This window comes from Mobula hypostoma, chromosome 2 (assembly GCF_963921235.1).
Source record: "Mobula hypostoma chromosome 2, sMobHyp1.1, whole genome shotgun sequence".
In the NCBI taxonomy this organism is placed as follows: domain Eukaryota; kingdom Metazoa; phylum Chordata; class Chondrichthyes; order Myliobatiformes; family Myliobatidae; genus Mobula; species Mobula hypostoma.
In genome coordinates, this window is record NC_086098.1 from 123,822,499 (window position 1) to 123,842,367 (window position 19,869).

A 19,869-nucleotide genomic window follows, 5' to 3' on the forward strand; every position below is an offset into this window, starting at 1 on the left:
CGGGTGTGTGTTCTGTAAAACCATAAGGTATAGGAGTAGAAATAGGCCATTTGCCCCATGGAGTCTGCTGTGCCATTTCATCATGGCTGATCAAATTTTCCTCTCAGCCCCCAATCTCCTGCCTTCTCCCCGTATCCCTTCATGCCTTGACCGATCGAGAATCTATCAACCTCTGCTTTAAATGTACATAAAGACTTGGCCTCCACAGCTACCTGTGTCAAAGAATTCCACAGATTCACCACTCTCTGGCTAAAGGAATTCCTCCTCATCTCCGTTCTAAAAGGACGCCCCTCTATTCTGAGGTTGTGTCCTCTGGTCTTAGACTCTTCCATGATAGGAAACATCATCTCTGCATCCGATCTATCAAGGCCTTTCACCATTCAATAGGTTTCATTGAGGTCACCCCTCATTCTTCTGAGTTCCAGTGAATACAGGTCCAGAGCCATCAAATGTTCTTCACATGTCAGGCCATTCAAACCTGGAATTATTTTTGTGAACCTCCTTTGAATCCTCTCCAGTTTCAGTACATTGTTTCTAAGATAAAGGGCCCAGAACTGCTCATATTACTCCAAATGAGGCCTTGGCAGTGCTTTGTAAAGTTTCAACATCACATCCTTGCTGTTCTCCTGACATCCCTTCGTAAAGTCCACAATCATTTCTTAACTTTTGCTGCCGTTGATTGTGCGTTGTTGTTATGACACTACTCAACCAGCTGACCTATCTCCTGCAGGGTTCCTCATCACCATCAGTGTTTCCATTTGTGTCTTACCCTTCAGTGTCTGAGTATGTCTATCCCTCAATTCAGTAGTAGAATCAAAATCATAACGTCATTAGTGTACAGCACAGGAACAGGCCCTTTAGTCCATGATGTACTGAACTAATTAAACTGGTGACTCCTAATGAAACTAATCCCTTTTGCCTCTATCCCTCCATCCCCTGCACTTTCATGTGCCTGTCTGAGAGCCTCTTGTTTTCCCTGTGCATTATCAGAATCATCCATTTACTCAGAGTCTTACAACACAGAAACAGCCCAATTCATCCTTGCTGATCAAGATTTCCATTTGCCTGTTTGACCCATATCTTTACAAACCCGCACTATTTTGCTATAAATGATCTTATGAAGTTGGCTCTTTGTTAGCACAAACAAAGTGCAGTGCTTCTTTGTCACACTCTTAATTGCCCCATTAACAAGCCATCTTCACAACAACCCCATCTGAATCCGCTTTAATATCACTGGCATATATCGTGAAATTTGTTGTTTTTCCAGCAGCAGTGCGTTGCAATACTTAGAAATAAATATAAATTACAATAAGGAATATATGTTTTAAAATTAAATAAAAGTAGTGCAAAAAGACTGAAAAAAGAAAACCAATTGTGAGGTTCATTGTCCATTCAGAAACCCGATGGCAGAGGGGAAGAAATGTTGAGTTTGTCTTAGGGCTCCTGCACTTCCTCTTTGATGGTAGTAATGAGAAGAGGACACATCTTGGGTGATGGAGGTCCTTAACGATGGACGCTGCCTTTTTGAGGCATTGCCTTTGACGGTGTCCTTGGTGCTGGGGAGGCTAGAGCCCACGTTGAAGCTGGCAGAAAGTTATAAACTTAGCAGCTTTTTCCAATCCTGTGCAGTGACCCCGCCATACCAGATGGTGATGCAACTTGTTAGACTGTTCTCCACAGTACATCTGTAGAAATTTCTACAGTATCTGTCGTGACATATCAAATCTTCTCAAGCTCCTAATGAAATGTAGCTGCTGTTGTACCTCCTTTGTAATTGCATCAATATACCAGTGCTTGGTGCTTGATCTGACCCAGGAGAGATCTTCGGAGATGTTGACACCCAGGAACTTGACACTGCTCATCCTTTCCAGTGCTGATCCCTTGATGAGGACTGGTGTGTGTTCCCTCGAAGTCCATGGTCAATTCATTGGCCGTACTGATAGTGAGTACAAGGTTGTCACTGTGACACCACTCAACCAACAGATCTATCTTGCTCCGGTCTGCCTCCTTATCACCATGTGAAATTCTGCCAACAGTAGTTGTGTCATTGGCAAATGTATAGACGGCGTTTGAGCTGTGTCTAGCCACACAGTCGTGGGTGTAGGGAGAGTAGAGCAGTGGGCTAACCGAGCATCCTCAAGGTGCACCAGTGGTGGCGTTCCCTTTGTTCAATCCAATGCTACACCACCACCTGTACAACTTAAAACCTTGCTTCTTTTTCCTTTCTTTCCTAGTTCTGATAGTCTTAGACCTGAAGCGTTTCTCTTTTGTTTCAGCCCTGACTTGTTGTGTTGGACAGGTTTCCTTTGCCACACAGCTGGTGGTTATTCAGCCTGTTGTGACTATGCCAGCTCACATCACAATCTCGTCCCACTGCTTGCCTCCCTGTGTCGTCCTTTCTCCCACACGCTCGCAGTTGAAAGTAGGAGGTATGATTTGTGACTTTGTAAATGACTGGTAACTGTGGTATTGTAGGAAGTGAGGAAGGTTGTCTGAGGTTACACCATAAGACAAAGGAGCAGAGTTAGGTATTTTGGCCCATCGAGTCTGCTCTGCCATTCCATCATGGCTGATTTATTATCTTCTCAACCCCATTCTTCTTCTCCCCGTATCTTTTGATGCCCTGATTAATCAAGAACCTATAAACCTCCACCTTAAATATACCCAATGACTTGGCCTGCACAGTTGTCTGTGGCAATGATGTCCACAGATTTACTGTCCGCTGGCTAAAGAAAATTTTTCCTCATTTCTGTTCTAAATGGACATCCCTCAATTCTGAGTAGAGGCTGTGCCCTCTGATCCTAGACTTCCCCACGATAGGAAACATCCTCTCCACATCCACTTTGTCTGGGTCTTTCAATATTTTCGATAGGTTTCAATGAGATCCCCACCCCCCACCCCCATTCTTCTAAACTCCAGTACATGCCCAGAGCCATCAACGCTCCTCGTATGTCAACCCTTTCATTCCCAGATTAATTCTCGTGAACCCCCTCTGGACCGTCTCCAATGCCAGCTCATCTTTTCTGCAATAAAGGACCAAACTGCTCACAGTTTTCCGAGTGTGGTCTGACTAGTGCCTTATAAAGCCTCCATGTTACATCCTTGTTTTTATATTCTAGTCCCCTCGAAATGGATGCTAACATTGCATTTGCCTTTCTTGCCAGTGACTCAATCTGCAATTTAACCTTTAGGGAATCCTGCACAAGAACTCCAGATCCCTTGGCACCTCTGATTTTTGAATTTTATCCCTGCTTAGAAAATAGCCTGTGTCTTTATTCCTTCTACCAAAGTGCTTGACTAGGCATTTCCCTACACTGTGTTCCGCCTGAGATTTTTTTACCCCTTTCTGGATATTGATCAGCTCAAGTTGGGTGGAATAATGGCAGGTGGAATTGAATCCTGGCAAGTGTGAGGTGTTGCATTTCAGTTAAGAGCTGGATTTGCATTTATCATTGTAAGTGGGGATCCCTGGGGAGTGCTGAGCAACGTGACCATTGCTGTTATGTAATTTGTTTATTGTGCCATTTAAGTTGTGTATGATTGGTATTAATTCAGTTTTATGTAAAGTTGTCTTTGTTCTTGTCTTGCAACGTACTGCGCTGCTGAGTCAAGTTGTTTCATGGCATTCCTGTGTATGTTTGCCCATGACAATAAACTTGAACCTTGCAATAGAATGCCGTAGATCCCAGGAAGTGGCCGTGCAGTGGGTAAAGCAAGCGTATTGGATGTTTGCCTTCAACAGCCGGGGAATGGAATATGGAAGGCAGGATGTCATGTTGCAACATAATTCAATGTTGGATAGGCCACCGTTGGAATCACCACACAATAAGAAGGATGTTATTGCACTGGAGAGGGTGAAGAGGAGATTCACCAGGTTGTTGTCTGGATTGTAGTTTAGTAATGAGAAACGGGAGAGGCTGGGTTTGTTTGGAATTGAGGGGCCTGAGGTCTCGCCTGATGGACCTGTACAGAATTATAAATAGCGTACGTATGGTATTTTTCCTCATTGGGTGTGTCATAGGAAGAGGGTGTAAGTTTTAAGGTGTGGGGAGGGTGCGGTCTATTCGCACAGGGTAGTTGGTGCTGAGGTAAAGCAGTACTGATCATATTGAAGATGTGAAGCTGTAGTGATTGATTCTGGAGCAAAGAGAACTGCAGGAGGGAATCGCTGGGTCAGGCAGCAACTGTAGATGGGAAGGAATAGTCGTATTGAATGTGGGAATAGGTATGGGTTGCAGCCCGAAATGGTGACTGTTTATTCCCCTCCATAGATGCTGCCTGACATTCTGCAGAATCTCCGGTGTTCGTGGCCAGCTCCTTTCTTTTTCCCTTGCATACTTGAGTCTTGACTCCCTGTCTTGTGGGCAGGAGCAGAGTCACAGACAAAATCTCTGCAGATGCTGGAAATCCGAACAGCACACGCAAAATGCTGGAGGAACTCAGCAGGCCAGGCAGCATCTATGGAAAAGAGTACAGTCGACGGTTCAGGCCGAAACCTTTTGGCAGGACTGAATTAGGCCATTTTGGCCTATCAAGTTTGCTGTGCCATTTAATTATGTCTGACTTTTTTTCTTTCATTCCCCATTCTTTCAACTTCTCTCTTTAAACTTTAACTCTCCCGTACCAGTCAAGAACCAGTTAATCTTTGATGTGTGATTCCAGTCACAGTCATGCCGCACAGAAACAGACCAAGTTTCCTGTCTAAGCTGGTCCCATTTGCCCACACTTCACCATATTCCTTTCCTATCCTGTACCTGTCCAAGTACAATGAACTTGCCTCAACCACTTCCTGTGGCAGCTCATTCCACACACGTACATCTTTAAGATAAAGGCTGTCTTTCAGATTTCTCCCTCACCTTAAACCTGTGCCCTCTAGTTCTTGATTCCTCTCCTCTGCACTCTTTCCAGCTTAATGGTATCTTTGCTATGGCAGGGTGACCCAAGCTGAACACAATTGACCGTACCAATGTACCAATTGTGTTATTGTTGTAGCAACATGCTGTGTAAAATATGAAGCCTCCTCTTCCTTCCTCCCCGAGTTTTAGTTGGTGCCTTTATTTCTAGATCTGCTCTGTCGAGGCTGCTTCCTTGCACCTGCATCATCAGACCGCCCGCCCCCCCACCACCCGTTCAATTCCGCTCTCTGCTCTTTCGAACAGACAGCTTTTTCTCCCTTCCCCCACCCCCTTGCATTTCGCCACTAAACACGGGGCGCCTTCTCGAACACTCTTTTCTTCGCATAAATGCAGGAAAGGGCGGTGAGCAAGGAGAGGGCAAAGGGGAGAAGACACTCAGTGACTTTGCAGTGGAGTACGCCAAATCGAACCGGAGCACTTGTAAAGGCTGTGGCAAGAAAATTGAGAAGGTGAGTGGAGTTAGCTGCACGGTGGGTTTTTTTGTTGTTTTTTTTTTTTGGGGGTTTTTTTTTTCTTTTTTTTCCATTGATATATATAAAATTTAGTATACTATTATGTTATCTTGGTTTCTTATGCTTAAATTACATTGTAGTATTTTCTTTTTGGTATTGTTATCTTTTGGAATTTTATTATACTTTAACATTGTATTAATGTTTATATGGCTTACCTTTTTTGTATACTTACTCAATAAAAAGATTTAAAAAGAAAGAGAAGGTGAGTGGAGAACTGGACATTGCGTTGGGGGAGAGGAAGGGGTCTGGTCTGAGAGGATGAGGGGAATCAGAGGATAATTGAGGTACTTAGTCTACGGGTGGTGGGCAAGCGACATGACCTGCTGGAAGAGATCGAGTCTGATTATGGGACTGTTGGTGAAGGGGAGGATCCAGCTTTGGGGCTGAGGGAAGAGCTTTATCTGGTTGTTTGTGCGTTTGGTTCTGGTCTCCCTGCTTTAGGAAAGAGTGCAGGGGTGATTAACAGGATGTTGCTGGGATTACTGAGATATAGAGAGAGATTGGATAGACCTGAACTTCATTCCTGGGAGTGTAGGAGACAAGGGAGTGTAGGAGACAAGGATGACCTTATAGACATGTATAAAATCAGGAGGGGCACATATGGTGAATGCACACAGGGTATGGAAGCTAAACACCTAGAGAGAATAAGTTTAAGGTGTGAGAGGTAACATTTAAATGAGACCTGAGGGGCAACTTCTTCACAGAGAGGCTGGTCAGTATATGTAAAGAACTGCCAGAGGAAGTGGTCATGGAAGATTAATTAACTGTTTAAAAGATACTTGGACAGGTCGTGGATAGGGAAGCTTAGTGGGAAATGGGGCAGATGAACCAGCTTGGTGAACCCTCAGTTGGCCTGGACAAGCTGGGACAGGTGAACCAGCTTGGTGAACACCTCAGCAATGTGTGGACAAGCTGGGCTAAGAAAGTGTTTTTATGCTGTATGGTTCTGAAATGGTGGGAAGGTGTTAAGGTTGGCACTATTCAGGTGTCCCACCTGGGGATTGTTGCTATGTGAAGGGGAAATCCTGGACAGTCAGATAGGAACATTACAACTAGGAGTAGGCCAATGAGTCTTTCAGGGCTGTTCTACCATTCCATTGAATGTTATTGATGCACTCATGGCCCCAATGCCACCTTCTCACTCCCAACTGTAACGCTTCCCTTTTCTGATCTGACAGCCTCCACTTGTACTTGCTGATTCTGTCTCCACAGCTCTCAGAGGTAGAGAATTCCAATTCATCTGTCTGAAATGGGTGACGCTTTCTTCTGGAATTGCTCCTTTGGTTCTTGATAGCCCCTCCCAATGGGTAAACATCCTCTTAGTCTATCCCCTGTCGATCTTCCATGAAACATTATTAATTCAGTATCATCACCTCTATTCTTCTTAACTCCAATGAGTACGGGTCCATCCTGCTCAAGTACTTAATCTCAGGAACCAACTGGTTCCTGTGAAGCTTCTTTGGACTTCTTCCAATCCAAGGATCTCCCTCTGTAAGGAAACCAAAACCGTCCCTGGGTGTGGATTCACCACCAGCCTTCTATTGTTCCATTAAAGCATCCCTTCTCTTGAATGCCACTGCTTACAATAAAAGTCAGTTTCTGTTGGCCATTCAGTTTGTTGAGAATTAGAATATGTAATAGTACAGCACAGGAGCAGGTCCTTCGAACGACCATGTCTGTGCTGAACAAGATGGAAATTCGTCCTTTGGCCCAACTCATCCACACCGACCAAGGTGTCTCCAAGTTCCATTTGCCAACGCTTTGCCCATCTAAACCTTTCCTATCCATGCACCTGTCTGAAGGTGATAGAACATGACTGCATGGATTCAGGCACTTTGGCCCATCCAGTTTGTGCCTAGCGACTATTCTGCGTAGTCCCATTGAGTCATATAACAAGGTCTTTTAAATGTTGGAATTGTACACTTCCTCTGGCAACCTGTTTCCAATTACTAACCACCTCACACCACCCTACCATCTTTGGGGGAAAGCTGGCCTCTTGGGTCCCCTTTAAATCTTTCTCCTTCACCTTAAACCTATTCCCTCTAGTTTTAGACTCCCCGACCCGACCCTGGAAAAAAGAATGTGGCCGCCATTATTTTCTGAACATCTGTGCGGTCACATTTCAGTCTCCTACGCTCTGGGAAAACCAGTCCCAGCCTACCCAGTCTCTCCCTTTAGCTCAGGCTTTCCAGTCCCAATAACATCCTCATCATTCTCTTCTGTGCCCTTCCTGGCTTAACATCCAGAAGTTCACACAACATTTCAACGGTGACCATCCATCTTGAATATGCCTCTCAAGATGTCATGGGACGTGGCCTCTGCTGGTCGGAGTTGACCATGGATGCTGTGTCCTAACTATCTACGGTCAGTCAGTACACAAGCTGGCAGTGCGATATGGAGAACAAGCTGTTGTCCATGCAGCAGGTTTCCCCTCTCCACGCGGCTGATAAATCCAAAGCAACGGCAGAGATAGATACCGTTTTGCACCAGCAGCATCGCAGGAGTTGCCAGCAAGCGTTGAACTCAATGTAGGACTGCCTTTAGGAAATCCCGCTCCAGATTTTTCCATGAGTTTACTCCCGAAGCCTTCTCCTGAGTGGGTATAGCCGCAAGGCAGGGGACGTTTGAGATCAGAGTTTTCTTTCTCCTGGATGAGCTGCCATTTGCCCAAAGAGATGGGTTTTAAGGTGCCAGTAACCCATCTTTACCCCTTCCCCTGTCAGTAGAAACGGTTCTGCCGGGTTTAGTAGCTAATCCACATGTAGGTCAGGAGCTATTTGAGATGCATGCAACTAGGGGTATTTAACAGGCAGTGGGAGCTTGTCCCACCCCTCCTCCCAGCTATACAACCTTAAGGCTCTGTTGATGTTACGATGTTATATGCTTCTATAATGTCACCCCTCAGCTTCCTTCAGTCTAGAGAAAACAGTCCTCAAACAAACTTCATAGCCATAAGTGGAATTTGTCAGTGGCCAACCACTTTGATTCCTAATCCCATTCCCGTCTGCTATGTTGGTCCATGGCCTCCTCTTGTGCTGTGATGAGGCCACGCTCAGGTTGGAGGAGCAGCACCTCCTATTCCAGCTGGGTAGCCTCTTCTTGAGGTAGAGCCTCCTGTAGATGTCACCACTGATGGGGAGGGAGGGATATTCCCATGATGTACTGGATTGAGGCCACTACTCTCTGCTGAGTGGGGTCATCTCACGTTTTCCCTCGTTATAATCCATTTGTCAATCTCTTGCCTGTTCGTTAACCTACCCAGGTCCTCTGCAGCTGATTTGTGCCCCTGTCTCAACTTGCCAACCCACTTAGTATTATCAGGGATTATAGAAGGTAATGGCCCAGCACTTGCTACTGAGCAACACGTCCTGAGGAATCGGGTGTGGAGAGAACCTGGCAGCTTGTGGGTTAAAGGTCTCTTTGGTGATATGGTGATTGTGGAATTGAGGCCTGATGACAGCTTTGAGAATTAGCCCAAGGTTGGAAGGCAAAGCATGTGGGTTTGGGTCCAGACAGCAGCTCAGTGAGGTTTGGGCTTCCTGCTGGAAGGGTCCTTTCTTCCAAACCATACTATAGGGGTAGTTCTCTTACTTTAAGGATGTGAAAACCTCGTGAGCGGGAAGAGGTCAGCCTCGCTCTGTGTCTTGCACCTCCGGCCAAGGCCTGGTTATCCCTGGCCCCTGTAATGTGTCAAGAGGAGTGTCTGACCCTTGCTCCCAAGAAACTCTACCGCAGTACTCTCTGCCACAACACTGGACCACTGGTCTCCCAGGCTGTGCCTCAGCCTGACCAAGGATTGGAGGGGGGCAAGCATGGCCTTGGATCCATTCCTGACGTCTGAGCATTGCAGGCGAAGCCAGAATTTATCACCCTGGAGAAAGTGGGGTGAACCCCCTTGAACTGGAGAAGGTGGGGGTGCTCCCACAGTGCTGTTGAAAAGGGTGTTCTAGAGTTTAGACCCAGTGATGGCAATATATTTCCAAGTCAGGGTGGTGTAGGACTAGGAGGGGAACCTGGAGGTGGTGGTGTTCCCCTGAGCCTGCTGCCTCTTTCGTGTGGGGGGGGATGTGGACAGAGGTCAGGTTAGGAGTGGTTTGGGAAGTGCTGTCAGATTCTCCTCTGTGAGTGACTGTGGATGGTGCACACTGGGGTAAGGTTAGAGTGAGCCCTTTCTCACTGGCATTTCCCATCCCTTCATCCCACAGGACACTGTGCGCGTCTCCAAGAAGATGATTGACCCTGAAAAACCTCAGCTGGGCATGATCGACCGCTGGTACCATCCCGACTGTTTCGTGGTGAGCAGGGCTGAGCTGGGCTTTTTGCCCAGGTATAGTGCTGCCCAGCTGAAAGGCTTCAGCACCCTGACAGGTGACGACAAGGCTGAGCTGAAGAAGAAGCTTCCGGCAACCAAGACAGAAGGGTATTTACCAGTTCCTCAGCCCTCCTAACTTGGTGACAATATACTTTGTCTAGGCATTTAATCACTTCAACCCCTGGATCAGATCCCAGTTGTAATCACTCAAGTATACATTATTCTGCATGTTCATTCGTTAGGTACCGTGTCATATGACATGGACAATCATGGTCTTTCCATGACTGTGATTGTTCTTGCCAAATATCTTACAGAAGTGGTTTGCCATTGCCGCCTTCTGGGCAGTGTTTTTGCAAGCTGGGTGACCCGGCCATTATCAGTACTCTTCAGTGATTGCCTGCCTGGTGTAAGTGGTCGTATAACTAGGACTTGTGACGTGCACCGGCTGCTCATACGACCATCCACTCCCTGCTCCCATGGCTTCCCGTGACTATGATTGAGGAGGGGGGGAGGAGGGTGGGGTTGCTAATCATGGGCTTCACCTTACCCAGGGGTGACCTGCAGGCTGGCAGAGGAACGGAGCATCTTACACCTCCTTTGGTAGAGACATACCTCCACCCCGCCACCCCATTCGACATGTAAACCTTCTAAATAAGTAACGGGTTTGGTTGATGAGCTGTCAATCAAGCAGTTACCTTGTCCTGGATGATGTTGGGTTTGAGTGTAGTTACAACAGACAGGTGGAGAGTTCTCTATCACACCCTGGCTCCCATCTTGTAGACGATGGAAAAGGAGGTGAGTCATTCACTGCAGGGTGTTCAGCCTCTGACCAGCTGTTACCACTGTGTTTCTGTAGTTTGTCCGGTTGATGCCGGCCTCCTGGGGGTTTTGGTAGGGAAATTAGCGATGGTAGTGCTGCGTGTCAAGGGTGTGAGGTTGAACTCTCTCTGCCCTAATGCTTTTGTAACAGTAATACCCCGTGCCACTTATCAGACCACACCTGAATGCTGTTCAGGTCTTACTGTGCGGCGGCTGGTTTGGACTGCCCTGTTTGCCGAGGGGTTGTGAGTGTAGCCATCTCCGTATCTGACCTGACGAAGCAAGGTCACTGATAAAGCAGCAGAGGATGGTTGTAGAGATTTGTACCTTACACTGCACTGGTCATCCGCATTTGGTCTGAACCCACCCAGGTGGGGCAGAGTGTTTGGGATTTAGCACTGCAACCCCCAGCAGGGCTACAGGTGAAGAAAGTGTGACAACTGATACAGTCTTGTAGATGGCACTCGCGTTACTGATGTGCCTCCTGCATTGCTCTCTAGGAAGCGAAAGGGGGACGAGGTGGATGGGGAGGCGACAAGCAAGAAGAAGAAGAAGAAGAAGGAGGAGGAGAAAGTGGTGAAACAGGAGAAGGAGCTGAAGGTTTGTCCGAGGGGAGCTGTGACCTTGCTGTCTGCACCTCCCACATCTCTCGCTCTGTTCACCCGCCCCCCCCCACTCAGACACATCTTCATCCCACCTCCTGCCCCATTTCATCCCCTCTCCTCACAGTCTCTCACCTTTGCCCTCTCCAGGAGCAGAGTCAATTGATCTGGAGCATTAAGGACGCCCTGAAGAAATACTGTTCCACGAATGACCTGCGGGAGCTGCTGATCGCCAACGGGCAGGAGATTCCATCTGGAGAGTCAGCGGTGAGTCCGTTCCTCCCCCATTACTCTTTCCTGCTTCCTTACTCCCCCACTTTCCCAATGCGCTGTCTCTTCCCTGCCCTTCCTTCCCGCCCCCCCCCACCTGAACTCCCCCGCCCATCCTCCTGTGCATGTTTGATCCTTTGGGACAGTATGTGTGCAGGGATGGGACCAAGACAAGATGTACGTAGTTTATTGAATGACGAGAAGTGGCCTGTGAGGGGAAGTGTTGAGCATTAGGGTTGGGGTTCGAGGCTCAGAGCCTGTCCCACTGTGGTTGGCTGCTGCTGTGGTGCCCAGTGGATTTGGCCCAGCTCTCTGGGTCACTTGCCCGGGTCTGAGGTTGTTCCTCGTGAACAGTGGGCAGAAACACCCAGGCAGGTTGAGTGGTGATGCTGTCACTGGGGAAACCTTGTGGGACTGTAGGGACAGTGGTTTGTGTCACGTGGGAGAGCTCAAGTTGTCAATCCAAGGGTGGGGAGACAGGAGAGCCCTGGTCTCCGGGAGGGTCTGGCCCCGGCCGAGTCTGCTTGGCTCGTTGTTTTATGTGTCTGGCTGTATTTGCTCCGATGTGCCCGAGTTTTTGGCGGTGGTGGGGTAAAGTGTATATGCATCTGTGTCTTTTGGGGTGGGGGGGGCGGGGTGGAGCATGCACATATCCGTGTTTCATAAAGGGTTTGGGTGCTCACCCTTGGCCGGGCTGGAGTTGGGGGTGTGGTCAGTGCTGGGATTGGGAGGGGCAGGGACCTGTGCCTGGTTGGGTGGGGGTGGGGGTAGCTGCATGTGTGCATGTGGTGGTCTCCCAGGGAGGGCTGTTGCTGGTTGGGCTGTGCTGCTGACGTGTTCTGTTGTCCTAGTGCAGATCCTGGATCGGGTGTCGGATGGGATGGCCTTTGGAGCTCTGCAGCCCTGCACCGAGTGCCAGGGCCAGCTGGTGCTGAAGGGTTCGGCCTATACCTGCACCGGCAACATCACTGCCTGGACCAAGTGCAGCTTCAGCACCCAAGTGCCCCTCTGCAAAGACTGGGTCATTCCCAAGGTAGGCGCTAATACTGGGGCTTGCCATTTTCTGCCTGTGACCTGTCAGTTCTTGGACTTCTGGCTTTGAGCCCTGTGTCAGGGCACTGACTACACACAGCTCTGTAGTGCAGGTGGGGGCTGGGTTGCAAGAGATACCTCATGTCCTTGGATTCAGGGCCTAACATTTGCCCATTTACATCAAAGGTCAGGAGGGCAAGGGGCTAGTAGAGTTAAATGGGCCAAACAGCTGCATGTACAGACAGATTTTCTCCAGGGTTAGGCCCAACTCGTCCGTCTGCACTGTCAAAAAGCATCAAGTGCTGTTACGTTTGTGTTACCCCATGTGTGTATCTGAAGTGTGTCAGTCTGCTGTTGTCTATAAGCAGGAAGAAGCCATTTCATAATTGTCACAGGTGCTGAGGTTTTGTTTTTGTTTGCCGTACATCGAATACAGGGGCAGAATTAGACCATTTTCCCTGTTGAGTCTTCTCCCCCATTTAGTCATGCCTGATTTTTCTTTTCCCAAATCCATTCTCCCGCCTTCTCCCTGTCGCCCTTAAATACACCCAATGACTCGGCCTCCACAGCCCTCTGTGGCATTGAATTCCACAGATTCATTACCCCTTGGCTGAATAAATTCTTCTCATTTTTAAAGAGCAATCCCTTTATCCTGAGGCTGTGCATTTGGAATCTAGACTTCCCTACAAATGGAAGCATCCTCCCCGCGTCCACTCTCTGGGCCTTTCCGTTTCCAGGAGGTTTCAGTGAGATCCACCATCAACCTTCTGAAATCCAAGCACCAATCTGGAGAGAGCAAACTCTCCTCTTGCATCAAGCCTTCTATTCCTGGGGTCATTCTTGTAAACAACTGCTGGGCCCTCTCCAGGGCCATCCTCCGGTACAGGGCACAAAATAGCTCACCGCATTGTGACAGCATTGCTCTCAGACTGATCATTCCCAACATAAATGCATTGAGGTATTACTTCCAACAGGAAGAACAGTCTCAGTGCAGAATCTAGTGAAATAATTAAAGTTTAACTCATGCACTTTGTGGATTGGACTCTAGTTCAGTTATAATGTGTTTCTGGTATTCAGTTGCTCCCCTTTTTATTTTAGGCGAGTTTTGAATCTGGGCAGCCTGCAGATAAAGAACACTGAACTGAACTGAGTATGTCTGGACTCTTGATTTTGAGTTTTATATTCTGTGTTTTTCGTTCTTTTTTTTTTGTTGTTGCTGTTTGCGCGATTTGTTTTTTTTTGCCCGTGGGGGGGTTGGTGTTTTTCTTTGAACAGGATCCATGGATTCCTTTGTTTGGTGTCTGTGGGAAGACGAATCTGAGGGTTGTGTACTGCATACATATTTTGATAATAAGTGTACTTTGAATCTTCCGAACTTTGAAAATGAAGTGCAGGTAGACAAATAAAGTACATGGCCCACAACAAGGTAGCTTGAAGGATCAAAAGATTTGTGCCACGTGTTACATCTCCAGTAAGGTGGTGGCTTATCTGGTCTTCTCTGTGCTAATTTCCTCTGCCCTCCCCATCATCCTTGATATTCCCCCGTTGTTTAATTGTCTGTCTGCCTCTACCTGAATATATTCAATGACTCCACCTCCTGCACAAGGATTCCAGTGGTTCACTACACCCTCTGAGAGAAGAAATTCCTCTGTATCTTTGTTTTAAATGGACAACTCTTTCTGAAACCATGATCCCCAGTCCTAGACACCCCATCACAAGGGAAGCTCCCTCTCAGCATCTATCCTGTCAATTTCTCTCAGCGGTTGTGGTAAGATCACCCTTCCCTTATTCAGTTCTGGGACATCCCATAAAACCACACCATGCAAAAATACAAAATAGGAGGAGTCGGTCTTGGGCCTCTTAAGTCTGCCCCACCATTAAACATGTTTGTGACTTGCCTATGCCAATTCCCATATCTCTTCATGGCAGTGTTCTGAGTTCAACAGTCAAAGTCATGTGCCTAAAAAGAGCTACTTTTTATCAGGACTGCAGTTGAGATTTTAAAGACAGAGTTTTGCAGTAGTTTTTCCTGAGTTGAGGAGCGACTAATTAGCAAGAGGCAGTGCGTAAAAGCTGCCAACTTTCAGTGACGAGGCATTCAAGATTTATAAAGCAGAGCTTTGCGGTAGTTTACTCTGAGTTGGACATTCAAAGTCAGGGCCGCGTAGGAAGAGCTATTTTTGATCAGGACGCAGGTCGAGATTTTGAAGGCAGGATTTTGTGGCCGTTTCTCAGTTGAGCGATCAATCAGCAAGAGAGATTAATTAAAAAGGGGGAATGCAAGTAATGCAGGTGCAAACGGAGCGGCCAACCTTCTGAGTGTGTCCGTCTTTAGGGTGGCTTTGGCTCATCAGGCTATGTTGTAAGTTGCTCTCTTTCTCATCTGTTTATTCTTCATCTGCTAGGACATATTAGTTTAGTGAGAATGGCTCCATGGCAGTGTTTTGTACTCAATGTGAGATGTGGGAAGTCTGAGAGACCTCCAGTCTCCCAGATAAACACCTCTCCACCAGGTACACCAAGTTGAAGCTTCTGAGAGAAGACTGGAGCTGCAGCTCGATGACCTTCGACACGTACGGGAGAATGAGGAGGTGATAGGAGCTGCAGGGAGGTGGTCACCCCTAGATTGCAGGAAACGGGTAACTGAGTGACAGTCAGGAGAAAGAGGGGAAATGCACAGCCAGTGTAGAGTACACCTGTGGTCTTTCCCCTCAGTAATAAAGATAAAACTGTAGATACTATTCAGGGGGATGGCCTACCGGGAGGGGGGAACAGTGACCGTGTCTCCAGCACTGAGTCTGGTGCTGTGGCTCAGAAGACCAGAAGGGTGAAGAAGACTGCAATGTTGACAGGAGATTCCATAGTCAGAGACGAGATTCTGTGGATGCGATAGAGACACCTGGATAGTATGTTGCCTGCCAGGTGCCAGGATCAGAGATGTCTCGGATCGAGTTCATGGCATTCTCAAGGGGGAAGGTGAGCAGCCAGAAGTCTTGGTACATATTGGCACCAATGACATAGACAGGTGACGAGGTCCTGAAGAGAGGAGATCTTAGGGAGCTAGGCAGAAAGTTGAGAGACAGGACCTCTCGGGAGTAATCTCTGGATTGCTGCCTGTGCCATGTGTCAGTGAGGGTAAGAATAAGATGATCTGGTAGGTGAATGTGTGGCTGAGGAACTGGAGCAGGAGGGAGGTGTTCAAATGTACAGATCATTGGGCAAGGTATTACCTGTACAAAAGGGATGGCTTACACCCGAACTCAAGGGGGTCCAATATCCTTGCGGGCAGGTTGGCTAGAGTTGTTCGGGTGGGTTTAAACAAGTTTGGCAGGGGGATGGGAACCGGAGTGATAGTGCTGAAGGTGAGTGAGTTGTTTTACAAACAGAGGCGATGTGTAGTGAGACTCCTAGCAAGGAAAGGCTGCTGATAGGGCAAAATTGCAGTCAACAGGATAAGTTGCAATGTAAAAGGCGGACAGAATCGGAAAAGGTGAATACAGGACTGAAGGTGTTGTATCTGAATGCACGCAGTATACAGAATAAGGAAGATGAACTTATAACATAGTTACAGATTGGCAAATATGATGTTGTAGGTATCACTGAATCATGGCTGAAAGAAGTTTATAGCTAGGAGCTTAATGTCCAAAGATGCACATTGTTTCAGAAAGACAGGCAGGAAGGCAGTTGGGGTGGTGTTGCTCTGTTGGAAAAAGAAATGAAATCAAATCATTAGAAAGAGGTGACATAGGGTGGGAAGGTGTTGAATCAGACCCTCAAAAATAGCAAGGATGTGGTCTACAAATTACAACAGGAAATAGAAAATGCATAGCAAAAGGGCAATGGTACAATTTCAATATGTGGGTAGATTGGGAAAATCAGGTTGGTGCTGGTTTCCAAGAGGGGGAATTACTAAAATGCCCATGAAATGGCTTTTTAGAGTAGCTCAAGGTTGAACCCACTAGGGGGATCACGATTGGGTGTTATACAGTGAACTGGAATTGATCAGAACGCTTAGGTAAAAGAATCGTAGGAGCAAGTGATCGTAATATGATTAAATTCACCGTGAAATCTGAGAAAGAGAAGCTAAAGTCAGATGTATTAGTATTACTGAGGAGAAAAGGGAATTACAGAGGCATAAGAGTGGAGTTGACCAGAATTGATACAAAAAGAACACTGGCAGGGATGATGGCAGAGCAGCAAAGGCTGGAATTTCTGGAAGCAATTCAGAAGGTAAGTACATCCTAAAGAGGAAGAAGTATTCTAAAGGCAAGATGACACAACTGTGGCTAACAAGAGAAGTCAAAGCCACCATAAAAGCCAAGAGGGGATATACTAGAACAAAAACTGCTGGGAGGTTAGAGGATTGGGAAGATTTTTAAAACCAACTAAAGAAATAATTAAAAAGGTAAAGATGGAATACAAAAGTAAGCTAGCCAATAATATCAAAGAGGATACCAACAGTTTTTTCAGACACATAAAGTGTAAAAGAGGAGAGAGTAGATATCGGACCACTGGAAAACAATGCTGAAGAGGTAGTAATGGGGACCAAGGAAGTGGCAGTCAAACTGAATAAGTATTATGCATCAGTCTTCACTGTGGAAGTCACTAGCAATATGGTGGAAGTTCCAGGTGTCAGGGGGCATGATGTGTGTGAAGTTACCATTACTAGGGAGAAGGTTCTTAGGAAACTGAAAGGTCTGAAGGTAGATAATCTCCTGGACCAGATGGTGTACACACGGGGTTCTGAAAGTGTGGTTGAAGGGGTTGTGGGGACATTTGTAATGATCTTTATAGAATCACTAGGTTCTGGAATAGTTCCAGAAGACTTGAAAATTGCAGATGTCACTCTACCCTTCAAGAAGGGAGAGAGGAAGAAGAAAGGAAATTGTAGGCCAGTTAGTCTGACCTCTCTGGTTGAGAAGACGTTGGACTCAATTGTCATGGTTGTGGTTTCAGGGTTCTTGGGGGTACATGATAAAATAGGCCGTAGTCAGCATGATTTCCTCAAGGGAAAATCTTGCCTGACAAATCTGTTGGAACTCTTTGAAGAAATAACAAGCAGGATAGACAAAGGAGAATCGGTTGATGTTATATGCTTGGATTTTCAGAAGGCCTTTGACAAGGTGCCACACATGAGGCTGCTTGGCAAGATATGAGCCCCTAGTATTACAGGAAAGATTCTAGCATGGATAAAGCAATGGCTGATCGGCAGGAAGCAAAGAGTGGGAATAAAGGGAGCCTTTTCATGTTGGCTGCTAGTGACAAGTGGCGTTCCATAAGGGTCTGTGTTGGGACCGATTCTTTTTATGTTATTTGTCAATGATTTGGATGAGGAATTGTTTGCTTTGTTGCAAAGTTTTCAGACAATATGAAGATAGGTGGATGTGCAGGTAGTTTTGAGGCAGTAGAGAGCCTGCAGAAGGACTCTGCATAAGGAGAATGGGCAAATAAGTGGCAGGTAGAATGCGGTGTCTGGGAGGGGATGGTCATTCACTTTAGTAGAAGAAATGAAATGGATAGACTATTTTCTAAATGGAGAGAAATTGCAAAAATCTGAGGTGCAAAGGGTCTTGGGAGACCTTGTTGAGATGTCCTGAAGGTTAACTTGCAGGTTAAATCAGTGGTGAGGAAGGCAAATTTAATGTTAGCATTCAATTCAAGAGGACTGAAATATCAAAGTAAGGATGTAATGTTGAGACTTTATAAAGCACTGGTGAGGCCTCACTTGGAGTATTGTGTTATTCATCTTAGAAAGGATGTGCTGAAACTGAAGAGGGTTCAAAGGAGGTTCACAAAAATGAATCCAGGTTTGAACGGCTTGTCATATGAAAAGCGTTTGGCTCTGAATCCTATGTACACTAGAATTCAGAACAATGCGGGGTGACCTCGCCGAAATCTGTTAACAGTGAAAGGCCTTGATAGAGCAGATGTTTCCTATCGCGCGAGAGTCTCAGCCTCAATGAATGGAGATGAGGAATTTCTTCATTCCAGAGTGGTGAATCTGAATATAAAGGCCAAGTCTTTATATTTAAGGCAGAGGTTAATAGATTCTTAATTCGTCGGGGTGTGAAGGAATACGGGGCAGGAGATTAGGGCTGAGAAGAAAATTGGATCCACCATGATGAAATGACGTGGCAGACTCGATGGGCCAAATAGTCTAATTCTGCTCCTATATCTTATGGTCTTATATCTCCAAATATCTTAGAACAGTTTTTTGAACAAATTTTTTAAAATATTGATTTGACTTCCACACACTCTGGGGTAGTAAATTTCAAGGATTTACCATCTTTGAGAGAAGGACGAGCCTGCTTTCCATGGACTCTGCCATGCTTCTTGCTGCCTCAGTAAAGCAGCCAACATAATTAAAGACACCACCCACCCTAGACACATTATCTCTTCTCCCCCCGCTCCATTGGGCAGGCGATACAAAAGCCTGAAAGTATGAACCACCAGGCTAGCTTTTAACCCCCTGTTGTAAGACTATTCAATGTTTCCCTAGTATGCTAAAATGGACTCTTAGTCTCAGAATCTATTTCGTCATGGTCTTACACCTTATTTTACTTCCTCTGTAAGTGTAGCTCTTTATAATGCACTCTTATTATTTTTCCATTGGACTATCTCAATAGAATAATGTAATGAAATGATCTGTATGGGTGAGATGCAAAACAGATTTTTCACCCCATTGCATTTGACAGTAATAAACCATTTCACTAATTTTCATGTACTGCAGTTTCAAATGTCTAACTCCTTGTAACTAAGTTCCCTCATGACTCTCACTGGTGTAAACATCTTGGCATTCACCTTGTCAAAGTCTATTAGCATCTGATGTGTTTCCGTAACGTTCATTCTTCCAAAATCCAAGGAGTAAAGACCAGAGTGCTCAGACCTGCTAGATAAGACTGTCCTCTAATCCCAGGAATTAGCCTGGTGGATCTCCTATCAACAACTTTCATTGTTACTGTAAAGGAGGTCAAAGCACTGTACAGGAACTACAGGCTGGTCAGCCGGACTCAAGTTGTGAACTACAGGCTGGTCAGCCTGACACAAGTTGTGAGGAAGTTACCGGTGGGAGTTCTGTATGTGATCTACCAGCATTTAGATGGACAATCTGATTCGGAGGAGGCAGCATGGCTTTGTGCATGGCAAGGTAGATGAGGATGCAGTCAGTGACTGTTTGACAGGGTCCTGCATGGTAGCTTGGTCTGGAGGGGTCATTCCTGTGGAATCTGGGGAGAACTGTGGTGGATTCAAAGTTGGCTCAGAAGTAGGAAGCAGATGGTGGTGGTTGATGGTCGTTTCTTGGAATGTAGGTTGGTAACAATCGGTGTTCCGCAGAGGATGGTGTTGGGGCCCTTGTTATTTATTTGTATAAATGATTTTGATGCGAAAGAACAAGCTTGAATAGT

General features: G+C 46.4%; 1 protein-coding gene across 1 annotated transcript in view; it reads left to right on the top strand.

Moving 5' to 3' along the window:
- Positions 1-19,869, top strand: part of parp1 (poly (ADP-ribose) polymerase 1) — a 63,974-nt gene that overhangs the window by 11,502 nt on the left and 32,603 nt on the right. Inside the window, exons 3-7 of the mRNA XM_063040598.1 lie at positions 5,250-5,365; positions 9,634-9,848; positions 11,060-11,159; positions 11,312-11,428; positions 12,288-12,464. Of these exons, the coding sequence (XP_062896668.1) occupies positions 5,250-5,365; positions 9,634-9,848; positions 11,060-11,159; positions 11,312-11,428; positions 12,288-12,464 (725 nt within the window). The remainder of the gene's footprint in view (positions 1-5,249; positions 5,366-9,633; positions 9,849-11,059; positions 11,160-11,311; positions 11,429-12,287; positions 12,465-19,869) is intronic.